This window comes from Hyla sarda, chromosome 2 (assembly GCF_029499605.1).
Source record: "Hyla sarda isolate aHylSar1 chromosome 2, aHylSar1.hap1, whole genome shotgun sequence".
In the NCBI taxonomy this organism is placed as follows: domain Eukaryota; kingdom Metazoa; phylum Chordata; class Amphibia; order Anura; family Hylidae; genus Hyla; species Hyla sarda.
This window is the reverse complement of record NC_079190.1, coordinates 379,153,315-379,180,534: the sequence shown is the minus strand read 5'-3', so window position 1 is coordinate 379,180,534 and position 27,220 is coordinate 379,153,315. Positions and strand designations below refer to the sequence as shown.

The following is a 27,220-nucleotide window of genomic DNA, read 5'->3' as shown; positions in this document are numbered from 1 at the left end:
TCCCTTTAAGCACAGATCTTATGTGGTCTATCATTCTGCACCAGTAAATTTTTTATAGTTTTACTCCGTCTAAACGCAATGATTGATTTATTTTTAGCTTCTGGTCCTATTTCTGCATCTTCGTCTACAATGTCCCAATATTTATATACTGTTTTTCTGATCTGATCGGCCATTGGACTATAGTTGAAGGAAAACACAAAGTCCAGTGGTGAAAAACTTATCCCCTATCCTAAGGATAGGGGATAAGTTTGAGATCGCGGGGGTCCGACCGCTGGGGCCCCCTGCGATCTCTCTGTACGGGGCCCCGGCTCTCCGGCCAGATAGCGGGTGTCGACCCCCGCACGAAGCGGCGGCCGACACGCCCCCTCAATACATCTCTATGGCAGAGCCGGAGATTGCCGAAGGCAGCGCTTCGGCTCTGCCATAGAGTTGTATTGAGGGGGCGTGTCGGCCGCCGCTTCGTGCGGAGGTCGACACGCCCCCTTCCCGTGGGCTGTCGGGGCCCCGTACAGGAGATCGCAGGGGGCCCCAGCGGTCGGACCCCCCGCGATCTGCAACTTATCCCCTATCCTTAGGATAGGGGATAAGTTGTTCACCACTGGGTCACCACTGGACTACTCCTTTAAGTAATTCTTTAGCTTTCTTCAAATACTGCTTCACTGCTGTTTATCTTACTCAACCGTAATAGCTGGCCTTATGGTATAGCTTTTTTCACGTGGCTCGGATGGTAGCTCCCATAGTTGTAAAAAAAAATTCTTCTGCATTCTCTCTACCTGCAGCAGGGAAGTGGAAACAATAGCCCTGAGGGCAGGTAGAGAGAATGCGGAAGAATTTCTTGCTCAATGCAATACAAAAGAGGATCTGCAACATATCAGCAAAAGGACACTGGAACATAAAATTCAGCAATTGGCGGAAAAAGAAGTCCACTTTTTCTGGACTGTTAAATGATTAGACTCATACAACCAATGTAGAAGAGTACCAAGAGGACTTAGAAACTATAAAGAAGCATCACAGTTCCAAGAAGATGCCACATTCCAGGCAGAATGGGAACAAATCCAACTTAAAAGTTCATTTGAATTACTACACCTGGTGCTTAGACGTAATAAAGTGGAGTACGAGAAGACTAGGGTACAACTATGTAAACCAAAACTTGAACTCAAAAAAACGCATGACTGACTGACAATACCAACAGTTCACACAGAAATTAAATTAAAAAAACGTATCCCTGTGCAAGTGGATATAAAAGAAAGAAAGATAAATTCATAGATTGGCAGGATTTTGATAACCATAAAATCTTTAATTTGGAATAAAGAAAAGAGAAGAGCACAAAGAAGAAGACAAAATAAACCTTTGAAACAAAAAAAAATTAGGAATACTGGACTACAGATACCGAGTTAAGTTCAGCTGGGGAAGTAACCCCTACTAACGATAACACTGGCCCTACCAACCCATCTCAGACCCCTTTAGGCAGAGGACATGCAGAGGGAGAAACAAAATTAGGAAACACACGTTACAATGCGAGACGAAAACAAGTGACATGGAACAAACAGACACAATAAGCAACTTTTCTGTGATTAATCTAACTGAAGAAACAGTGAAGTGAAGACTGCATCAGCCTTTTGTCTAAAGGACTGAACTTTTGCATCCCTGAAAGCTTTAATCCCATACAGTTTGAAATGGACTTTTATAAAGGGATTAGGAAAATAAATCTGAAAATATTATTCCGCACAAAAAATCCTACAATAGCTATTGCTTCCCACGAAGGAGAAATTCCCACAACTATTGGTCCTCTCGGTTGCTTCGTAGGATCTTCTTTTTCCACCGAAGAGGTAAAAGTTTTTACCATGTTAGCAAACCTCAAAAAGACATTTCACCTTGAAAATAATTTATTAGGATCTTTTACCACAGAGGAGAGTCTGAAACTCAGAGATTTTACCGGAGGAGTAAAGTCCACCTTTGCACCCCCAGTGTTAGCAGGCAGCAGTTTGGACATGTTTAACAAATTGGTACAGAAGGATATTAAATCCCTCATTTACCCCCAAGCCTCTAACAATGTTTCCAAAAAAGAAATGATAGCTATGAAATGGTTAAAATCAAGGAAAGATCTTGTGATTTTAAAAATCGGATAAAGGCAGCAACGTAGTAGTAATGGCAGCTAAATTTTATGTAAAAGAAGCAGAGCGACAACTCAAAGATACCAGAATATATCTGCCACTGCAACATGATCCCACCTCCAAAATAAAAAACAAACACTAGTTTTCTCAGAAATTGCGTTACATCAGGAATGCTTTCAAAAAGCCACACTGAAAAACTGCTCCCTCCTCATCCTAAAACCCTGCAGTGGTATTTCCTACCAAAAACTCACAAATCCCTATGCTCTCCAACAGGTAGGCCAATTGTTGCCGGTATAGGAAGCGTCACAGAGCCACTATCCCAGTACTTAGACTGGTTGCTCCGCCCCCCCCTGGACGATTTTCTGTCTTATTTGAAAGACACTAATTCATTTCTTCAACTAATTGAAAGCCATACCTTAGATATTGATACTGCTTTTGCTACAGTTGATGTGGAGAGTCTTTATACTCGCATACCCCAGGCAGCAGGGATTGGAGCAGTAAGGAGATTTCTGACCATTGCGGGAAAAATGGAGGAATATGTAAATTTTGTCTGTGGGGCTTTGGATTTAGCGTTAAATGGGCACTGTCCTTTAGTGTTGCTCGCGAATATTCGCAATTCGAATATTATTCGCGAATATCGCATATTCGCGAATTTCGCGAATATAGCGCTATATATTCGTAATTACGAATATTCGTTTTTTTTTTCACAGTATACATCACAGTGATCACCCCTCTCTGCTTCCAGCTTGTGTGGTGAAAAGAAGTCTGTAATACTACTGTGTGAGACTGGCGTGCGAACATTCGCATATGCGAAAATTAGCATATGCAAATTTTCGCATATGCTAATTTTAGTGTATGCTAATTTTGTATATGCTAATTTTCACATATGTTAATTTTCGCATACGCGAATATTCGCATATGCGAAAATAAAACGAGGGTATAACGAATATGCGAATATTCGTCCATATATTCGCGAATATTCGCGATTTCGAATATGGCCTATGCCGCTCAACACTACTGTCCTTTACAAAAACTTTTGATATGTTGTAAAGCGTGCAAAACCAATAGGTTTTGAAATTGCTTTTATTCGAAAATTTTCAGTATTTCATACTGAAAAACCCAGTCAAACAACTGCCCCCCCCCCGCCTATTTGGACACATACTTGTCCTGCTGTGTCCATGCATCATCACCTATGTCATGGACACACTTCCTTGATTGACAGCTGTGAAAAATCCTCCCACTGTCAGCTTGTGTCCCGCTCCTGTCAGTGAGGACAAGCTGGGAGTTGTAGTATAGCTAATGTTAGGGGAGATGTGACCAGACAGCATACTGAGGGAGGGGGTGGAGACCTGCACAGTGAGGCCACACCCCCTCCCTTTGAGAGGAATTCAGACTAGTGATCTAAATTTAAAAATGTAATAAAAAACTAAATAAAGGTGCTAGACGCATAATTAGATGTACATGGTCAGGATTAGATACTGAGTGATATATAAAAAAAAATGTTTTTTTTTTTTTTGTTGGATCTGACGGGTATGCTTTAACCCCTTAAGGACGCAGGACGTAAATGTACGTCCTGGTGAGGTGGTACTTAACGCACCAGGACGTACATTTACGTCCTGTGCATAACCGCGGGCATCGGAGCGATGCCCGTGTCATGCGCGGCTGATCACGGCTGCTGATCGCAGCCAGGGACCCGCCGGCAATGGCCGACGCCCGCGATCTCGCGGGCGTCCGCCATTAACCCCTCAGGTGTCGGGATCAATACAGATCCCGGCATCTGCGGCAGTTCGCAATTTAAATGAACGATCGGATCGCCCGCAGCGCTGCTGCGGGGATCCGATCATTCAGAACGCCGGACGGAGGTCCCCTCTCCTTCCTCCGTCCGGCTCCCGGCGTCTCCTGCTCTGGTCTGTGATCGAGCAGACCAGAGCAGGAGATGACCGATAATACTGATCTGTCCTATACATAGAACAGATCAGTATTAGCAATCATGGTATTGCTATGAATAGTCCCCTATGGGGACTATTCAAGTGTAAAAAAAAATGTTAAAAAATGTAAATGTAAAAGTAAAAAAAAAGTGAAAAATCCCCTCCCCCAATAAAAAAGTAAAACGTCCGTTTTTTCCTATTTTACCCCCAAAAAGCGTAAAAAACATTTTTTATAGACATATTTGGTATCGCCGCGTGCGTAAATGTCCGAACTATTAAAATAAAATGTTAATGATCCCGTACGGTGAACGGCGTGAACGAAAAAAAAAAAGGCCTACTTTTTTAATACATTTTATAAAAAAAAAATTATAAAAAATGTATTAAAAGTTTTTTATATGCAAATGTGGTATCAAAAAAAAGTACAGATCATGGCGCAAAAAATGAGCCCCCATACCGCCACTTATACGGAAAAATAAAAAAGTTAGAGGTCATCAAAATAAAGGGATTATAAACGTACTAATTTGATTAAAAAGTTTGTGATTTTTTTTAAGCGCAACAATAATATAAAAATATATAATAATGGGTATCATTTTAATCGTATTGACCCTCAGAATAAAGAACACATGTCATTTTTACCATAAATTGTACGGCGTGAAAACAAAACCTTCCAAAATTTGCAAAATTGCGTTTTTCGTTTTAATTTCCCCACAAAAATAGTGTTTTTTGGTTGCGCCATACATTTTATGATATAATGAGTGATGTCATTACAAAGGACAACTGGTCGCGCAAAAAACAAGCCCTCATACTAGTCTGTGGATGAAAATATAAAAGAGTTATGATTTTTAGAAGGCGAGGAGGAAAAAATGAAAACGTAAAAATTAAATTGTCTGAGTCCTTAAGGCCAAAATGGGCTGAGTCCTTAAGGGGTTAAGCAATAACTGCTTCAAATTTGGAAATGACTGGTACATTCAGTGCTCAGGGACCGCTATGGGCACACCTGTAGCATGCAGTTTTTTTGCCCGTGGTCAAACAAGATATGATATATAATGCTAAGAACCCTTCTTCTAAATATATCTCCACGTACGCTAGAATTCTGCAATTTTATGACCTATCTCAAAAATGAGAATAAAGTCAATGTGTCATTTACCTCATTTACCTCGATGTGGAATTAGTCAAGGAAGAAAACGGAATCATGACTAAAAGTTATAAAAAAACGACAGCATCGAATGTGTTTTTACACTGGGAGCTACCATCCGAGCAACGTGAAAAAAGCTATATTATACGGCCAGCTATTACGGTTGCATAAGATAAACAGTAATGAAGCAGTAATTGAAGAAAAAGCTAAAGAATTACTTAACTAACTGTCTCTCAGAGGTTATATTGCAAAGTTGTTAACAGACAGTCTAAAAAGAGTTCGGAAGAAAAAAAGGTATGACCTATTAAAAAAAGACCACAAACATAGAAAGAAAACAGATCGCTTCGTGTTTTCCTTCAACTATTGTCCAAAATCAGATCAGAAATACAGTATATAAATATCGGGTCATTATAGATGAAGATGCAGAAATAGGACCAGAAGCTAAAAATAAAAATCATTGCATTTAGACGCAGTAAAACTATTAGAAATGTACTGGTCAGTAGTGCTTTTGTTCCAGAAAAAGTAACTGAATTGGCTGACCGGATTTCAACCAATAGAAAACTTTCCTTGCGGTAATTGTCTGTATTGTTCCCAAACTTTAAAAACTACTTTTTTTTAAACTAGGAGGATACGAAGTGCATATTATGCAATTTAATTTATCTGCTGCTGATCAAAACACGTTGTCTATTGTGATTGGGGACGTAATTACGTTGGATCTACAATTAGATGTTTGTTCACAAGGTTTCGTGAGCATATACGCTCGATTACCACAGAAGTCGGAAAAAGCAGAATGATAGAACACATAAGATCTTTGCATAAAGGGAATAGTAATGCCCTAAGATTCATTGGCCTGGAACGTATAAACAGTGGAAAAGACAGAGTTAATGCCCTTCGAAGATGCGAAGCTACATGGAAAGCACGCACCAATATATTAGGAAATTTAGGTCTAAACGAAAGGAAGAACTTAATGCTTTTCTTTGTGTATGATATTGCAGACTCTTAACTATTTTTATTGCACAATCCTTCCCTTGTTTCCTTTTTCATCCTCTTTTTTTCCATCCCACATTTTCCCTTACCCCTCCTCCCTTTCCCTCCCTGGCTTTCTTTCCAGTTCTTTCCCCGCCTCCCTTTTTCCTTCCCTTTCCCCCATTTTTTTCCCTCCCCATCCTCACCTGTTCTTCTGACCATTACGTCACCAGCCGCACCAGGTAAATAGATGCTTACAGGTGACGTCCAGCAGACTTGAGAAAGCGGGCAGAACTGCGAAAGGAACGTTGCCTCGCCTCAGCCAGTTGGACTGTTATTTTCCCGGTTGTACAATTTGATACGCACCCCCAGATGGTCACTTGCATACACTACTTGCATTTTTTCTAACCCCATATTATATAGCAATGGTGCTTGCCTAGCTTCTTTCAGCCTAGTGTTTAAAATTTGAATATATTGCTCCTTATGTAATTATAAGACACTTTGCAATTTTCTTGCTGTAAAAATTCTCAATCTTTATATGTTTTTAATGTGATTGAAAAAACAGCCACTAGGTGGCTCTGTTCAGTTCTCTGCCGCAATTCAAACAGTTAGCTCTCCTCCCGGCCTGGCAGGAGACCAAACTCAAGAAGTGTGTGCGGGGCATGGCGAGGCACAGCTCTCGCAGGCTTCAGTGACATCGTGCCTGCTGGGGAACACCCACTTTCTCCTGCTGGGAGCTCACACAATGTGAGCAAGGGGAAAGGTATGATACATAGGTTTCTCTCCCATTCAGCACAATGCTGTAGCTTTTTTTGGGAAGGAATATCTACTCATGATGTGTCCAAACCTCCTCCTCTAACACCTCAGATAAGAAAACTTCAGGAGAGTAGTCTATGGGAGTTGCTTGCACTGTTCTTTCTTATTCTTTTATTGTAAAGATGGTCTGTATCTTAGAGGCACATGTGCTAAAGCATGCACCGAACCTTCCTGTTCAACCACCTCTATGCAACTGTATTGAAGTCTATATGAACTCTCTGGGGCATGTGCCAAAGCTTCAGCGCTGTTATGTGACCGTGTGTTTGCTCCATCAGGAGTATGTACCGTATTTTGCACCCTATAGGACGCACCGGCATATAAGACGCACCCAATTTTAAAGGTGCGAAATCTAGGAAAAAAAGATTCTGAACCCAACAGTGATCTTCAACCTGCGGATCTCCAGATGTTGCAAAACTACAACTCCCAGCATGCCCGGACAGCCAACGGCTGTCCGGGCATGCTGGGTGTTGTAGTTTTGCAACATCTGGAGGTCCGCAGGTTGAAGACCACTGGATAGGAGGTAGTATTCGCGTGTCCCCGCCGCTCCGGACCCGTCACCGCTGCCCTGGATGTTGCTCCATTGCTGTCGCCGCGTCCCCGTGGTGTCCCCGACGCCCCGGGCGTCTTCTTCCCTGGGATCCACGCTCTCCGTCACCGTCATCACGTCGTCGTCATCACGTCGCTACGCTAGCCGCTCCTATTGGATGACGGAACGGCGTGCGCGATGACATGATGACGTAGAAGGAAAGCGCCGGCCATGAAAGGGATCCCCGCACGGAGCAGACACCGAGGAGGCAGGTAAGGTCCCTCCCAGTGTCCTGTAAGCTGTTCGGGATGCCGCGATTTCACCGCGGCGGTCCCGAACAGCCCGACTGAGCAGCCGGGTTAGTGTCACTTTCGCTTAAGATGCGGCGGTCAGCCTTGATCGCCACGTCTGAAGGGTTAATACAGGGCATCACCGTGATCGGTGATGTCCTGTATTAGCCGCGGGTCCCGGCCGTTGATGGCCGCAGGGACCGCCGAGATAGGGCTATGTATTGGCCGTATAAGACGCACCAACTCCCCCCCCCCCCAGTTTTGGGGAAGAAAAAGTGCGTCTTAAACGGCGAAAAATACGGTAAGTTCAAGTAGTGAAGTCATGGTGGCGCTATTTGAATGACGGAGAGGGTGTCCTATTTATAGATCCTTCAGCTGCCAGAAGTATGGAGCAGAGGAAAGACCAGCCAAACAGAAAAGCTGGTAGAAAAAAATGATTTTAGTACAAAAAAATATATATATATATACAGTTTGACATGGGAATAAGCCTTTAATGTTCTAAAGCTCATCATCCAGATGTTATCTGGGAAGGAATGGGGGAATGAATCTTTAGAATGTTTTCATGTGTTTTTAGCCATCTTTTTCATCTTTTATAGAGCATTTGTGTAATCACAACATGCTTTGATATTTTACCCAGATGAGTTCAATAGAAAAAAAAAACACTACATGCAGTAAAAATAAAAACTTTTCACAACTGCAACAAAAAAATAGGAAAAAGAAATAAAAATGTTTCATTCCAGTTTTGTTTTTGTGTAATAGTAGTACTTTCCTTAACTGCACCACTAATGGCCAAGTCCAGCTATGTGTGAAAGCCTTACCCAGCAATATATTAACCCCTTAATAACTCAATCCATTTTCACCTTAAAGGGGTACTCCCGTGGAAAACTTTATTTTTATTTATTTTTTTTTTTAAATCGACTGGTGCCAGAAAGTTAAACAGATTTATAAATTACTTCTATTTAAAAATCTTAATCCTTCCAGTGCTTATTAGCTGCTGAATACTATGGTTTTCTTTTTGGAACACAGAGCTCTTTGCGGACATCATGACCACAGTGCTCTCTGCTGACATCTCTGTCCTTTTTAAGAACTGTCCAGAGTAGGAGAAAATCCCCATAGCAAACATATGCTGCTCTGGACAGTTCCTAAAATGGTTGAGATGTCAGCAGAGAGCACTGTGCTCGTGATGTCAGCAGAGAACACTGTGTTCCAAAAAGAAAAGCATTTCTTCTGTAGTACTCAGACCCTAAAAAGTACTGTAAAGATTAAGATTTTTTTTACTAGAAGTAATTTACAAATCTCTTTAACTTTCTGGCACCGGTTAATTTAAGAATAAATGTTTTCCACGGGAGTACCCCTTTTAAGCGTTTTTTGCCCTTTTTTCCTCCTCCCTTTCTAAAAATCATAACACCTTCAATTTTGCACCTACAGACCCATATAAGGGCTTATTGTTTTGCGTCACCACTTGTACTTTGTAATGCATAATCTGTGGCGAAACAGAAAAAATTATATTTGTGGAATGAAATTTAAAAAAAATTAACACCATTTTGCAACTTTACGTAAAAATGACACCTTATCTTTATTCTGTAGGTCCATACGATTACATTGATATCCAATGTATATAGGTTTTATTTAACTACTTAAAAAAACCTAAATACATTCTCCAAAATTAGTATGTTTAAAATTGTCATCTTCTGATCCCTATAACTTTTTTATTTTTCCGCATACGGGGCTATATGATAGCTCATTTTTGTTTTGATGAGACTTTTTGATTGCTTTTTATTAATATTTTTATGGTATATGAAGTGTCCAATAATGCACAATTTTGGATTGTGGCAATTTTTTACATGTACGTCATCAACCATGCACATATGATTATTTTTATTTTTTATTACATTATTATTAAAAAAATGGGAAAAGGGGGGGGGGGTGATTTAAACTTTTAATAGGGAAGGGGTTAGGTAACTTTTTATTAACTTTTTTTTTTTTTACACACCCAGTAAGCTGATCAGGACGTCACGATAGTCCCGATCAGCTCCGCTGAGCTGCCGGGATACTTTTGGTTTCGTTTAAGGGTTAATGCAGGGCATCAGCCCGATTGGTCGTGCCCTACATTAACCCTGGGTCCTGGCTGCTGATAGCAGTCGGAATCCACAGAGTTTAAAGTGTTCTCCGGTCGTGAGAATGGTTTAAACCCCGTTAATGGGATCAGGGCGTACAGGTACGCCCTGAGTCCTCAAGGATTTGGGAACAGGGGCGTACCTGTACTCCCTGCATCCCCAAAATACCACCTGGCGCTATATAGAGTCTGTTTGCTGCCTGATTATTTGATATGTTAGGATTACTTAATTGGGTATTATAATTTGGGACACTTATAGCATATCCAAGGATATGCCATAAATGCCCCATAAATAGAAGAATTCCAGCTCATTCATAGATCTAATAGCCTCGTGTATGAGTAAGGCCAGCACCTGGCCGAAATCCGTCACATCCTGTCCTGTACCTTTGACCCATGTAACTTCGTGTGAATAAAGACGGCTATTAGATCTATGAATGAGCTGGAATTCTTCTATTTTTGTGCATTCAAGCTGGGAATAGTCGCTTCCCTTCCGTGCTTGAACCTGTGGGCTTCGGGGTGAGCTGATCTACATATTCATTCTTCTAAATGCTGCATAGATGCAGGTGTGACCCACACCTATTTCTAGACAAAGGCTCCTTGGCACCTCTGGTCCATTTGCAGACGCCAGAGAAGGTTGGGAAACTGGCAAAGCTTTTGTTGGCTTCCCAACCACCTCAGGCCACCACAAACGAGCAAGAGGGGGAGCAGAAAACCCTTGTTCTAGAAATAGATGTGGGATGTACAGCTATGGAACATTTATTACATATCCTGTGGATATGCTATAAATGTCCCAAATTAAATACCCTTTTAAATGTGGCTTTAGCACTGCTTCAGTAGTTGAATTCCAACAGACCCGATCCTTTTCTCGCCTAACATCATAGAAAGAGTCATGAGGTCCCCATATGCTTCAGACCAGCTCCTGCGCCCGTGTCACAGCCGTGCCGTAAATGTACTATGCTGTGTTCGCTAAGTGATGCTGTGCAGCGCCGTACATTTGCGGTGAATGTCCTTAAGGGGTTAATGTCATGTTCTAAACAACTCTAACAGGACTAGCCAACAGTCTAAAGCAGTGTTTCCCAACCAGGGTGTCTCCAGCTGTGGCACAACTACATCTCCCAGCATGCCTGGACAGTCTGATGGCTGACGGAGGTCCCCTCACCTGCCTCTGTCCGTCTTCTGCACTGATCTGCCTTCCAGCAGACCAGAGCAGAAGATCGCTGATAATACTGATCAGTGCTATGCCCTAAGCATAGCACTGAACAGTATTAGCAATTAATGATTGCTATAAATAGTCCCCTATGGGGACAAAAAAAAGTGTAAAATAAATGTAAAAAAAAAAAGGGTAAAAAAAAAAAAATGTGAAAAAGCCCCACCCCCAATAAAGTTTTAAATCACCCCTTTTCCTTTTCCTCATATTAATACAAAAAGAGTAAAAAAGATAAATAATAAACATATTTGGTATTGTTGCGTACGTAAATGTCCGAACTATAAAAATATATTGTTAATGATCCCCTACAGCAAACGGCGTAAACGTAAAAAAAATTAAAAAGTCAAAAATGTCTGCTTTTCTTGTCACATCAAACTGTCACATATACGCAAATGTGGTACTAAAACAAACTACAGATCATGGTGCAAAAAATTAGCCCTCACACATCCCTGAATACAGAAAAATAAGAAAGTTAGAGGTGGTCAAAATAGGGCAATTTAAAACATACTGATATGGTAAAAAATAGTTTGAGATTTTTTAAAAGCAATACAATAATAGAAATATATGTAACCATGGGCATCATTTTAATCGTATTGACCCAGAGAATAAAGAAAACATGTAACTTTTACTGCAAAGTGTACAGAGCGAAAAGGAACCCCCCCCCCCCCCCCAAATTAGCAAAATTATGATTTTTGTTTAAATTTCCTTACACAAAAAATGTTTTGGGTTTACCATACATTTTAGGGTAGTACAACTGGTCACGCAAAAAACAAGCCCTAATATGGGTCTGGGAATGGAAATATAAAAGAGTTATGAATTTTAGAAGGTGAGGAGGAAAAAACTAAAACGCAAAAATAAAATTGGCTGCATCCTTAAAGGGGTACTCCTTTTTTTTTTTTTTTTTTTTTTTCAATCAACTGGAGCCAGAAAGTTAAACAGATTTGTAAATTGCTTCTATTAAAAATATTAATCCTTCCAGTACTTATTAGCTGCTGAATACTACAGAGGAAATTCTTTTCTTTTTGGAACACAGAGCTCTCTGCTGACATCTCTGTCCATTTTAAGAACTGTCCATAGTAGGAGAAAATCCCCATAGCAAACATATGCTTCTCTGGACAGTTCCTAAAATTAACAGAGATGTCAGCAGAAAACACTGTGGTTATGATGTCAGCAGAGAGCGCTTTGTTCCAAAAAGAAAACCATTTCCTCTGCAGTATACAGACCCTAAAGAGTACTGGAAAGATTAAGATTTTTTTAATAGAAGTAATTTACAAATCTGTTAAACTTTCTGGCAACAGTTGATATAAAAAAAAAAAAAAAAAAAAGTTTTCCACGGGAGTACCCCTTTTAAGGTGAAAGTGGGTGAAAGACGTTTTTATCTGGACCACTTTTCATAGGCCCTACAAGGGTACAAGTTTGGGACCCTTGTGTATGAGCCTAGCACTGAGATCTGCTACCAAAAGCATCTATGATTCTGATGGTCCCATATTAATTTAAATGGGTGCCATGCTATACAGCATTTACCACTACTATGGACTGACAATACCAACTGGGGCTTAAAGAATCCAGCTCTTCTGGGATCACCATAGTATCTTTATTCTTAGATGAGGTAGTCTAGTTGGCACAACTCCTTTAAAAGAGTACAGTGACCCCCCCGACCTACGATGGCCCCGACATACGATCATTTCAACATACGATGCTTTTGTATGTCGGGGCCATCGCATAAACTGCTATCTGGCAGCGCAGACTGCTTCAGCTGCCAACAAATAGCCGTTTACGGTGCCCCGTGTGGTCCACTGACTATCACTCACCTGTCCTCAGGGCTCCGGAGTGTCCTCTTCAGGATCCCCTGCATCGCCGTCACTCTCCATCGACGTCATCACCTCGCTGCGCATGCCGTCCCGTTATCCAATAGGAGCGGCGTGCGTAGTGACGTGATGGCGGCGATGGAGAGCGAGGATCCGGGGGAAGCAGAGGCCTTGCCGGGGACGCGGTGACAGCGATGGAAGGTGACATCCAGGGCAGCGGTGACGGTCCGGAGCGGCGGGGACACATGAGTATAACCTCCAATACCAGTGGTCTACAACCTGCGGACCTCCAGATGTTGCAAAACTACAACTCCCAGCATGCCCGGACAGCCGTTGGCTGTCCGGGCATGCTGGGTGTTGTAGTTTTGCAACATCTGGAGGTCCGCAGGTTGTAGACCACTGTCCTATACTTTACATTGCACGGATCCCTCAACATACCATGGTTTCAACAAACGATGGTCCATTTGGAACGGATTACCATCGTATACTGAAGGACCACTGTACAGTGAAAATAAGTGATTGCAATGTGTATTATATGTAAGCCCCATAAAACTGTGCTGATACTGTGGCGGTTACCAGAGATGGCACCATTTTTTACTAAATAGTTTTACTGTAATTTAATCTGGTGATGCTCACAGATTGGGTACTCTCCAGGGTTCATTCATTTGTGAGTTCTTGCATATTGCAGAGTGTTGTTTGTTGATAAGATTTACCATTCTTACCATTTTGTCTCTTCTTTTCCTAGGTTTGAGAGTTGCTGGCCTGCTTTAATGAAAGATTCCCACGGGATCATTATTGTATTTAATTCAGATATTCCCAGTCACCTGAAAGAGATCGAAATGTGGCACAATAACTTTATCCAGCAACAACGATTACAGGACAAGCAGTGTCTCTTAATAGCACATCTCAAGCCTGGATCAGGGGATCAAGCTGAAAAACTAGATCTTTGTAAGTTTACTATTAAAACGTTAGCTTAACCCCTTAACCACCACGGACGTATATTTATGTCCTGTTGCCGCTCCCAATCTCAGAAGCTGAGTGCACTTCGTATCTGCGAGGTCCCGGTTGCTATCAGCAACCAGGACCCGCGGCTAATACCGGACATCGCCAATCGGGCTGATATACGGTATTAGCCCTTTAGACGCCGCGATCAAAGTTGATCGCGGCATCTAAAACGGGAGAATACACTGCCGGTTAGCTCAGCGTAGCTGTTCGGGATTGTTGAAATCGCTGCATCCTGAACAGCTGACAGGACAGCGGGAGGTGTTTTACCTTGCTCCCGGCTGTCTGATCGGTGTTTGATTGCTCCAAGCCTGAAATCCAGGCTTGAGCAATCAAGCACAGAAAACACTGATCAATGCACTCCTATGGCAATGCATTGAACAGTGTAAGGGTGGGTTCACACTACGTTTTCTCCCATACGGGAGCGCATACGGCAGGGGGGAGCTAAAACCTCGCGTTCCCGTATGCCACCGTATGCGCTCCCGTATGTCATTCATTTCAATGAGCCGGCCGGAGTGAAACGTTCGGTCCGGTTGGCTCATTTTTGCGCCGTATGCGCTTTTACAACCGGACCTAAAACTGTGGTCAACCACGGTTTTAGGTCCGGTTGTAAAAGCGCATACGGCGCAAAAATGAGCCGACCGGACCGAACGTTTCACTCCGGCCGGCTCATTGAATGAATGACATACGGGAGCGCATACGATGACATACGGGAGCGCGAGGTTTTAGCTCCCCCCTGCCGTATGCGCTCCCGTATGGGAGAAAACGTAATGTGAACCCAGCCTAAGAGATCAGTTCATGCAGTTTTATAGCCACTAGAGGGAGCTATAACACTGCAAAAAAAAAAGTTTAAAAAAAAAAGTTAATGTGATTGAACCCCTTTCCACCCCCCTTTTCCCATAAAAAAGTGTGTAAATAAAAACAAACATGTGGTATCGCCGCGTACGTAAATGTACGTAAAATATATAATTAATTAAACCACACGGTCAATGGTGTACGCGCAAATAAATTCCATAGTCCAAAATAGCGTATTTTTGGTAATTTTTTTTATACAATAAAAAAATTTATAAAAAGCGATCAAAAAGTCAGATCAAAACAAAAATGGAACCGATAAAAACTTCAGATCATGGTGCAAAAATGTAGCCCTCATACCGGCCGGTACATGGGAAAAATAAAAAAGTAATAGGAGTCAGACAATTTTAAACGTATACATTTTCGTGCATGTAGTTATGATTTTTTCCAGAAGTAAGACAAAATCAAACCTATATAAGCAGGGTACCATTTTAATCGTATGGACCTACAGAATAAAGCGAAGGTGTCATTTTTACCAAAAAATGTACTGTGTAGAAACGAAAGACCCCAAATTTACAAAATGGCGTTCTTTTTTTTCAATTTTGTCGCACAATAATTTTTATTTATTTTCTTTTTGTTTTGCCGTGGATTTTTGGTTAAAATGACTGATGTCATTAAAAAATAGAATTGCTGGCGCAAAAAAAAAAGACATCATATGGATTTTTAGGTGCAAAATTTAAAGGGTTATGATTTTTAAAATGTAAGAAATGAAAGTGCAAAAACTGAAAAACGATTGGTCCTTAAGGGGTTAAACATTGTCCTGTAATGCTGACAGTGTATACAGTATTATTTTACACCTTGAGGGTACAGAAACAAGAGTTAGATACCGATGGCCCATCCATAGATTAGGCTATTGATATCGGATCAATGGGGTCCAACTACTGACATCCCAAAATCACGCCCCTCCCATAGGCTTGCATTGAGGGGGGCGGAGCGTGATGTCACACGGGGCAGAGCCTTGACGTCACATCGCTCCGGCCCTGTGAACGACAGTAATCAGAACCAGAGTGAACACGCTCCGGGGACTGATTTTAAACGGTGTGCGCCGTGCAAGATCACGGGGGTCCCCAGCGGCGGGACCCCTGCGATCAGGCATCTTATCCCCTATCCTTTGGATAGGGGATAAGATGTCTAAGCGCCAGAGTACCCCTTTAAGGGTCTATTCACACGGGCGGAATTTCTACTTGCGGAATTTCGCCTCAAAAAAGCCTAAAAGACTTCTATGGGATTCTACACTTCTGAATTTCGGCACGAATTCCTCACCAATCCCACACAAAATCCGCACAAGCCAGAAACCACCGAAGGAAGCGGAATTGGTGCAGAAATTCCGCCTATGTGAATAGACCCTAAGGGTATGTTCACACATACATAATCCGCTACAGATTTTCTGCAGAACAAAATCCACTTGTGGATTTGCTACAGACCCATGGAAGTCCATGGATAGCAAAATAATCCGCTTGCGGATTTTTCTGCTGCAGAAAATCTACTGTGAATTATGTATGTGTGAATGTAACCCTTAGGTAGACCCAGACGATTTTATGCTGTGTGCAACTATTTATTTATAAAATCTGCAGCGCATATACATTGCATGTGAGCATACAATAACTAGGGTGGGATTAGGTAAATGAAGAAAGATCAGACAAGTAAAACAGGTTTATGTGATCAGTTTTTAGACATTTTGGCAATGTTCACATGGTTGAATTTCCAAACGGAAGTCCACAGTAATTATCAGCTTGGAAATTCTGCTGCAGCAGATTCCCATTAATTTCAATGGGATTTTGCTGCACTGCTTAGCTGACAGAATTTCCTGATACTGGCTTCTGCAGAAAGAAAATACCTGTCTATTCTCTTTGCAGATTCCACTTGGAAATGCATTGCCATCTATGGCGCATTTCCAAGTGGTCCTAGCACCCACTGGAACATTCAAATGTTTTCCAGGTGGACATTCCGCACGGAATGAACCATGTGAACATAGCCTTAAGTACATTTTCACTCTGTATTATGCATTATCCATTGGAGTATTGTTTTGTAAGATGTCTCATCTCATGCAGGAAAAGAAAAGCCTAATATACATCAATAGGAATAGCATTTTGTATTAACTTAAGAATTACAAACAGCAAATTCTGTGTTTAGTGCTATAATGCCAAAGTTTATAAATGGCGCATTAACAGAATTAGAACGGCTCAGCTGTGCTGCCCTTTTCTAACATTAGATGGCAGTATAACATTAGAATGTTCATGGGCCAGGCTGTCGGGATCTACAGGTTACGTACCATGGGTACAATTCTATTTGTAATTCTATGATCTCTATTTATATATTGTAAACAAACTGTGTAATGTGTATTGAGTGATTATTATGACTATAGTGATTACTCTTAAGGGGCTTTCACCTGATTTAATAATTCAGAATGGAATGTGACCCCCTACAGTGTCCTAAAGAAACAGAGGACAGGAATGATAGTGATGACTATCTTTTCCTTGAGGTAATAGAAACCCACAGGTGATCTTATAACATATATAGTGTCAGGGGACAGGAAAACTGAAAAATGTTGCTTCACTGTATGAATGTGCTTAACACCAGTTTAACCCCATAGTGCAAAATGCCGTACATATACGACGCAGTCTTCGATCCGTAAAGAGCTCCTGTCATAAACTAAGTTAACAAACATTCCCTCCTATATTGTTGCCTAACTACATCTAACACCCCCATCTCCCCATAGAGAATATAGAGATGCAGAAAAAGATTTTTTTTTGTAACAAAAAATAGATTTTATAGTTTAAATATAAAAGACCATAAAAAGGTATATACATTAGGTATCATCGTAATCATACTGACCTGCTGAATAAAATTAATATGGGGAATACCGTAAAACAATAAATAAAAAAGTAATTTTGTTTACATTGAAATCTGCAGCAAAAAATCCTGCACATTACATATATATGCGCAGTGATACTGTACGTGTGAATAGACCCTTAATGTCATTCTAATTGCTTTGAGGGGTGCAGTTTTTAAAATGGAGTGATTTCATGTGGGTTTCTAACATATAGGCCCCTGAAATTTTCTTGAAAATTTGGAAAACTTCTGCTTAAAGGTGTGCTCCACTTTAAGCAGCGTTCGGAAAATTTTAGGGCAGTGGAGCGTTCCGAACGCTGGGGCAGTGGAGTAACCCTATAACTAATAAACCTGATTTAAAGGGAAACTGACAAACTCACCCACACTAAACCCAATATACTGGGTTATGGTGCGGGTGAACAACATTAAAACGAGGGGTCACTTACTTTAGTTGGCCCTATAGTGGCAAAGTTCTGTCCGTTTGATCCCCTATTGCTGTTGCGCTTCTCTGCGCAATGGATACATGGCCTGCCCTCTCAATATTCCCCGCTCTGCCCGCCCCTGTAATGAATATAATAATTTCTTTACTCTCACGTTACCAGGACGTGCAAGTTACAGGAAGAAAGAAACGGTCTTGTAGGTGCTTCTCGAGGGGGTTGGCACAGAACTTTATGCTTACAGGATCCCTACCAGCACCCTCCCATTTAACCATCTCCGAGGAGTGCATTGTATAATTGGACCTGAGGAAGGCACTGTATGTGTGCTGAAATGCGTCATCCATATTGTCATTAATAAAATATCCATTGTCCTGTGCTGACCTGACTCCTTCATTTTGTGCCAACCCCTCGAGCAGCTCCTCCAAGATCATTTTTTCTTCCTGTAACTTGCATATCCATGTTTGTCTCCCTACGGGAGTCCAGTAGCGGTCCGAGTGCAGCAGTCATAACCTACACTTACCTCGCATCTACCTAATCATATTCCTGAGTTCAACGACTCCTAGGAGCCGTGGACCAGAGTGCTATTGCCTCACAGGTTAATATATCACTTAGTTGTGGTGGAGGGTTCACAACAAGGTTATATACACTACAAGGGAGCGCCCCCTGTTTTCTTTTTCTCTCTCCCGATATGTTCTAGTTACTAGGATGTGACATTCTGCTGGCATGTTAACGATTGGCTCTCTTTTTTTTTTTTTTCTTAACTTTACTTCATGGTTTGCATCAGTGGTCTCCAAACTGTGGGCCTTTAGATGTTATCAAACTACAACTCCCAACATTTGGAGGTCCACCGTTTGTAGACCACTGGTTTTGATCATGCACTTAATGTACAGGAAAGTCTTGAGGTTAATTGTTAACTGTCATTATGAAAAAATCTTTTATATTTTATAGTACTACTGATAAGATGACTTTTTTAAATATACATTTATTTAAAAAAAACTGAAAAACAAAACAAAATAAAAAATGGAAATAGCCACCACTAGGGGTCATCTATTTTATGCACACAGACTCTGTATTTTGCAGCATACTGGGTACCGGCCGTAAAGTGTGGTGAAATCATTATAGGAGATCACCATTGCACCACTACAGCCTTCAGCTGTTCCTAAACTACAACTACCATGATGAGAGTTGTAGTTTTACAACAGCTGGGGGTACAGTCTTTGTAAAACTCTGTTTTAGAGCTGTGTATTCTCCAGCTCTTGCAAAACTACACAGGATGTTGGGCATGCATGCTGGGAGTTGTAGTTTTGCAACATCTAAAGGCGACAAACACTGCTCTAACACAGTGCTTTACAAACACTGCAGCTCCAGCTGTTGAAATGCAAAACTACAACCCTCAGCATGCTTAAACAGCCTAAGCTTTCTCTGACTCCTGAATGACAAAGAAGCTGATCAGACATTCAGGAGTCTTTGAAAGCTGAATGACACACATAGTGACAGCTATGTTGATTAGGATCCAGCTTTATTAGGAACAGATAGACAATGTATGAATAAAAACTACTGTGCAGGGATTCGCAGACTGCCAGGCTGCTCCCAGACTCAGAGCAGATGAGTCATCCTCAGTGAGGGAGGGAGATGGACACGCCCCCTCCACTGAGAAGAAAAAGCTATTGAGCAACAGATAAAGGGATCTATAGGTCCTAGACACATACTAATTATATGTACATGATTATCATGAGGATTAGGTACTGAGTAACCTATCCCTTTTTTTTTGTTATTGCACTTTGACAAGTACGCTTTAAATTAGGGATGTCCCGATACCGATGCTAGTATCGGTATCGGGGCCGATACTCTGCATATGCATGGTATCGGGTACTCGTTTAATGTCCCCGATACAATGCCCGATACCTGGTGCTGTGCGGCGCTGTCCCGTTCTCCGCTGTCCCGTTCTCCCGATCGCAATCATTGCGTCCTATGGAAGAGCATGCGACACACACGTCACTCCTCCTCCCCTGCGCCCAGCGTAACGCTACGGAGGAAGCAGAGTGACGTGTATGTCACATGCTCCTCTGTAGGATGCAATGATGCTATCAGGAGAACGGGACAGCGGAGCGACAACACCCGAGGACAGCCGCAGGTGAGTGCGCTGTATATAAGGGGGGAGGGGGGGGCTGCTGTCTATAAGGGGGGCTGCTGTCTGTAAGGGGGAAGAGCTGCTGTCTATAAAGGGGGGGAGCTGCTGTCTATAAAGGGGGAGCTGCTGTCTATAAAGGGGGGGAGCTGCTGTCTATAAGGGGGGCTGCTGTCTATAAGGGGGAGGGGCTGCTGTCTATAAGGGGAAGGGCTGCTGTCTATAAAGGGGGGAGCTGGGAGCTGCTGTCTATAAGGGGGGCTGCTGTCTATAAAGGGGGAGCTGCTGTCTATAAGGGGAAGGTCTGCTGTCTATAAGGGGGAGCTGCTGTCTATAAGGGGGGGCTGCTGTCTATAAAGGGGGTTGCTGTCTATAAAGGGGGAGCTGCTGTCTAAAAGGGGGGGCTGCTTATAAAGGGGGGAAGCTGCTATCTATAAGGGGGGCTGCTGTCTATAAAGGGGGGGCTGCTATCTATAAAGGGGGGCTGCTTATAAAGGGGGGAAGCTGCAATCTATAAGGGGGGCTGCTGTCTATAAAGGGGGGCTGCTGTCTATATAAGGGGGGCTGCTGTCTATATAAGGGGGGGCAGCTGTCTATAGGGGGGGCTGCTGTCTATAAGGGGGGGCTGCTGTCTATAAGGAGGAGGCTGCTGTCTATAAGGGGGAGGCTGCTGTCTATAAGGGGGGGTGGCCTGCTCCCTACAAGGGGCTTGCCTGCTCCCTACAAGGGGGGTGACTGCTCCCTGTCTACAAGGAGGGGGCCCACTGTCTACAAGGAGTGGGGGGCCCTGCTGTCTACAAGGGGGGTGCTGTCTACAAGGGGGGGGGGCTGTTGTCTACAAGGGGGACACGGGGAGCGCTGTCTACAGGGGGGACAAGAGGGGGTGCTGTCTACAAGGGGAGGCCCTGTCTACAAGGGGGGGCTGCAGTCTACAGGGGTCTGCTACTAATGTCTGCAACTATCTATACTACCTACAAGGGGATACTACCTACTATTAAAGGCAATCTTACAGCAGAGTCACCTGCACTAACTTCAATTTATAGGTAGATAGTGCAGGTGACCCGGTTTCTACCACTGCTCATGATGTGAATGTCAGCCCAATCGCTCTGGAGACATCGGTCTCGCCGCCAATGCAAATTCCCTGTTCTGTCCAATGGAGAAGAGAGAAATCTTGGCTCATAATACAGCAGCCGCCACCATTGTACACAACAAGGACCCACATATCATATGGTAAACAGCACCAGAAACCAGGTCACCCTGCTGTCAGATTCCCTTTAAAATAAAAGTACTCGTACTAGAATTAAAGTATCGGTACTCGTACTTGTTCTTAAAAAAAATGGTATCGGGACATCCCTACTTTAAATCATATGGGTTCAGTCATCATAATATATGCGATATGATCCTGTCCTTTAATTGTCTTGCTATTGAATAGATTTGTACATTTAGTCTGTAATATCTTTTGAGCATTTAAACCCTTTATTATTTATCTATCGCAAGTACAGGGAGGTTCTCATCTTATTTCTGTTTTTCTTTACAGCCCCAGCATTATCCAAATTAACATTAGTACATTCCAACCTAGAAGAAGATCCTGAGGACCTAAGGATGGAATTTGTAAAATATCTCAGAGGTGTCATCAGTTTATTGTCAGAGAGCAGAGACCGGGAAGAGATGTCTATTATCACATAATCTTACAACGCAAGAAGCTGATGTCTTTTACTGACGCACTTCCTTATTTAGACCCAGACTTACACAAGAAAAAGACAGGCTGCTCCATTAAGAGCTATGGGCACCTCTGAAGCCATTTTCTTGTTGCGTTGCTTGTATTTTTAGCAATAAATCTGATTTGCTACTACTTTTCATTAAGAATTGTCTGACTTTTGGGGCCTGCAGTGTGCATGCCTATACATTACAGTACTAACTGCTCTGTGCTCATTACATCAGACAGGTTTCGCATGGCTCAGCCTAAACCGGTCTATGACAACTCCTAAAAAATAATCTAAGCTGATATCTCAAAAATCAGACTAAGGAAATAAAATAAATGTAAATAAACTAGGATTTAAAGGGGTGCTCTGCCCCTAGACATCTTACGATGTCTGATTGTGGGAGTCCCACCGCTGGTTCTCCCTGCTGCACCTGGCATTCAATCAGAGCATCGTGTGCCGCACCGAAGGCTCGTGACATCATGGCTGCGCCCCGCTCGTGATGTCATGGCCACGCCCCCTCAATGCAAGTCTATTGGAGGCGTCATGAAGGCGGTCACGCCCCCTCCCATAGACTTGCATTGAGGAGGCATGGCTTTGATGTCACAAGCGGGGTGTGACATGACGTCACAAGCCTCTGCCCCGGAAGTTTGCTCCGTGCACCGGATGTCTGGGGTGCCGCAGCCAAGATCACAGGGGTCTCCAAGCGGAGGGACCCCCGCAATCAGACATCTTATCCCCTATCCTTTGGATAGGGGATAAGATGTCTTGGGGCGGAGTACCCCTTTAAGCTTAAATTAGTGAAGAGCTGAAAGAGGGCCAATGGATCAAGCCATCAAATAGCTAGCTATCTGGAGTAATAAGCACATTGTAACATACTCTCATTGCCCCCTTTATTAGGGACACCTGTTTAATTGCTTATTAACTTAAATAGCTAATCCGACAATCACATGGCAGCAACTTAATGCATTAAGGCATGTAGATGTGGTCAAGACAACTTACTGAAGTTCAAACTGAGCATTAGAATGGGAAAGAAAGGGAATTTACTTGACTTTGAACGTGTCATGGTTATTGGAGATTGGGCATACAGTAACACAGATAACCGCTCCTTACAACCAAGGTATGCAGAATACCATCTCTCAACACATTGTGAAATGGCACAAGGGGGTAATAAAATTGCATAGGGGGGTTCTATCTCTAAAAGCTGTGACAAAATGTTTGCGGGAGTAGGTGGGCTTGGACAAACACGAAGCAGGCAGAAGTAAACACTCACACACACACCTTGGGGGAGCAGGCATTTATGGTCAGAAATCCAGCGGGAGCAGGATTAAGAAAACATTACTGCGCAGGGATCTAATGATAGGTTCTATTTAAAGTACATGTACTGCAATTTAAAAAAAAAGTGGGTTCAAAGGTGTATTTATTCTTTAGCCATAGTAACAATATTCACTGTTATTACTAAGATGCTATAGCGATGATGTTGTTTAACCATTTATAACCGCATATTTATGTCTGGTCCTTTGACTAATATAAAAAAATTAAATAAATTGTGCATAAAAAGTTACTGTTAATATATGAAATGGGACACTCCTTTCTATTGTCTATATTAATGAGATTTTCCACTGTCCCTATAATCATTGCCATATTACTATAGCTATATACAGTCATGGCCGTAAATGTTGGCACACCTGAAATTTTTCAAGAAAATGAAGTATTTCTCACAGAAAAGGATTGCAGTAGCACATGTTTGACTATACACAGGTTTATTCCCTTTGTGTGTATTGGAACTAACCCAAAAAAGGGAGGAAAAAAAACTAATTGGACATAATGTCACACCAAACTCCAAAAATGGGCTGGACAAAATTATTGGCACCCTTAACTTAATATTTGATTGCACCCCACACCCCTCCCCCATAAATAACTGAAATCAGTCACTTCCTATAACCATCAATAAGCTTCTTACACCTCTCAGCCGGAATATTGGACCACTCTTCCTTTGCAAACTGCTCCATTGTTGTGTATGTTGGTACACAACTTCTATCGGAAGTTATAAGAAGTGATTTACCCTCCTCCTCCCCGGTATCCTTGTTGCAAGCGATACTCCACAAGGAGCGCCTTTGTTTCTTTCTTATTGGAAGGGTGCCTTTTCCCAACAGCAATTTTAAGATCTCTCCACAGGTGTTCAATGGAAATTAGATCTGGACTCATTGCTGAGCACTTCAGAACTCTCCAGCGCTTTGTTACCATCCATTTCTGGGTGTTTTTTTATGTATGTTTGGGGTCATTGTCCTGCAGGAAGACCCAAGATCTCAGACTCAAACCCAGCTTTCTGACACTGGGCTGTACAGTGCGACACAAAAGCCATTGGTAATCCTCAGTTTTCATGATGCCTTGCACACATTCAAAGCACTTAGTGCCAGAGGCAGCAAGACAACCCCAAAACATTGATCCCCCACCATATTTCACTGTAGGTACTGTGTTCTTTTCTTTATAGGCATCATTCCGTTTTCGGTTAACAGTAGAATGATGTGCTTTTCCAAAAACTCTTGGTCTCATCTGTCCACAAGATGTTTTCCCAGTAGGATTTTGGCTTACTCGAGTTCATTTTGGAAAAATGTAGTCTTGCTTTTTTATGTCTCTGTGTCAGCAGTGGGGTCCTCCTGGGTCTCCTGCCATAACGTTTCATTTAATTTAAATGTCAATGGATAGTTCGTGCTGACACTGATGCTCCCTGAGCCTTCAGGACAGCTTGAATATCTTTGGAACTTGTTTGGGGCTGCTTATCCACCATTCGGACTATCCTGCGTTGTCACCTTTCATCAATTTTTCTTTTCCGTCCCGCCCAGGGAGATTAGCTACAGTGCCATGGGTTACAAACTTCTTAATAATGTTGCGCACTGTGGACAAAAGGAAATCTAGATCTCTGGAAATGGACTTGTAACCTTGAGATTGTTGATATTTTTCCACAATTTTGGTTCTCAAGTCCTCAGACCGTTCTCGTCTCCTCTTTCTGTTGTCCTTGCTTAGTGTGGCACACACAGACACACAATGCAAAGACTATGTGAACTTCTCTCCTTTTGTATCTGCTTTCAGGTGTGATATTTATGTTGCCCACATCTGTTACTTGCCCCAGGTGAGTTTAAAGGAGCATCACATGCTTGAAACAATGTTATTTTTCCACAATTTTGAAAGGGTGCCAATAATTATGTCCAGCCCATTTTTGGAGTTTGGTGTGACAACATGTCCAATTTGCTTTTTTTCCTCCCTTTTTTGGTTTAGTTCCAATTCACACAAAGGGAATAAACATGTGCATAGCAAAAGATGTGTTACTGCAATCCTTTTCTGTGAGAAATACTTAAAGGGGTACTCCGGTGCTTACACATCTTATCCCCTATCCAAAGGATAGGGGATAAGATGCCTGATCGTGGGAGTCACGCCCCCTCCCGTAGGCTTGCATTGAGGGGAGGAGCATGACGTCACACGGGAGCGGAGGCGTGATGTCACACAGCGCTGGCCCTGCGGTCGAGCATAATCAGAACACGCTCCGGGGACTGATTACTAACGGGGTGCCTCGTGCATGATCATGGGCGTCCCCAGCTGCGGGACTTCCGCAATCAGGCATCTTATCCCCTATCCTTTGGATAGGGGGATAAGATGTGTAAGCACCGGAGTACCCCTTTAATTTTCTAAAATTTTTTTTAGGGGTGCCAACATTTGCGGCCATAACTGGAATAATTGTGTACCCATACGTGTCATATACTTTAAATTTGACATTGTTCTGTAATCTTATCAAGAACCTTTCTGGTTCATCCACTTTGAAAAAAATAAATATATACAGTATTTGTATTGCTAAGATTTTGTGTTATTTAAAATATGTACTGGCAGGGGTGGACTGACGGCCGGTCTGTTCTGACATGGTCCGAGGGCCTGGCCGGGCAAAGGGCCCACCACCGCCACTGGGGATCTGGGACACTTGTCCCAGATCCCCAGACAGGCAGCGCTGCTAAGCCTCCTCTCTGTGTAAGCCGTATCTGCGGCCTACACAGAGAGGAGATGAAACCCCCGGCAGCATGCAGTGCAGGCGTCGGTGACATCACTCATCAGCGCCTGCACTGTGGAGGCTGAAGAACGCATCAGGCGGTGGAGCTGAGGAGATCACTGCTTTGCTTTTTAACTTTTTTTTTTTTTATTTCAACTTGGAGGGGAGGGCACCCACACATTCCTGGCTGTGCCCACATACCTGGGAGGGGAGGGGACCCCCACATACCTAACTACCCCCACATACCTGGTTGGCTAACCTGTCCCACATACCAGGCTGGATAACCTGGCCCACATATCTGGCTGGATAACCTGGCTCACATACCTGTCTACCTTCATATCTGGCCACCTTCATATATGGCCTACATACCTGTGCTGAACTACCTACCTACGTACCTGGCTATCTACCTACATACCTGGCTGCTTAATTACCTACTTACATACCTGGCTACCTAACTACCTAGCTAGCTACCTGGACACCTAAATACCTAATTACATTCCTGGCTACCTACCTACGTGCATGGCTACCTACATAACTGGCTAGTTACCTACGTACATATATGACTACCAAACTATATAGTTAGCTACCTACCTACTTGCCCTTTTTTGTGCAGGACAACCAAGGAGGGCATTATAACAGTTCAGGGCCTATAGATAGGGAGATTGTGTAGAGGAGGAGACAGCACTGGAAAAGTCTAACATGTTTGTCCTGTAGATGCCAAAGAGATGAGTTTTGGCTGAAATATATCATCAAGGCAGTGAGAGAAGAAAAGACGTCTGTGAGTTCCCTAGGTATAACTGTAATCAGTAATATGGTGTTTATATCTTGTGTACAGATGGTATCTACTTCTATATGGTCCTATATATAATCACATATGGTATACTCATCCTGTGTACAGCTGATATCTACCTCTATATGGTTTTCTATATAATCACTTGTATGGTATACAGATCCTGTGTACAGCTGTTATCTAAAGCCATATGGTCCTGTATATAATCACTTATATGATATACAGACCCTATGTACAGCTGGTATCTACCGCCATATGGTCCTGTATGTAATCACATATATGATATACAGATCCTGTGTACAGCTGGTATCTACCTCTATATGGGTACTGTATTGGCGAATACTGGTCTCTGTATAGTGGTTTAATTCAGTACATTATGGTGGAATTATCCAGTTATTGTGCGGCATGAGGAAGGATTTGGTGGGATAGGGGCATGGCAAAGGTGTGGCCAGGAGCAGAGTCTCACAGGGGGCCCTTGCTTTATTTGGTCTGCGGGCCCTGAGTGTTGTCACTCCGCCCCTGTGTACTGGCACA

The 27,220-nt window shown here is 42.6% G+C and overlaps 1 protein-coding gene across 1 annotated transcript in view; it reads left to right on the top strand.

Moving 5' to 3' along the window:
- IFT22 (intraflagellar transport 22) overlaps nt 1-25,710 on the top strand; it is a 37,940-nt gene extending 12,230 nt beyond the window's left edge. Inside the window, exons 4-5 of the mRNA XM_056558483.1 lie at nt 13,652-13,854; nt 21,695-25,710. Coding sequence (XP_056414458.1) covers nt 13,652-13,854; nt 21,695-21,843 — 352 coding nt within the window. The 3' untranslated portion in view covers nt 21,844-25,710. The remainder of the gene's footprint in view (nt 1-13,651; nt 13,855-21,694) is intronic.
- The last annotated feature ends 1,510 nt before the right edge of the window (nt 25,711-27,220 follow it).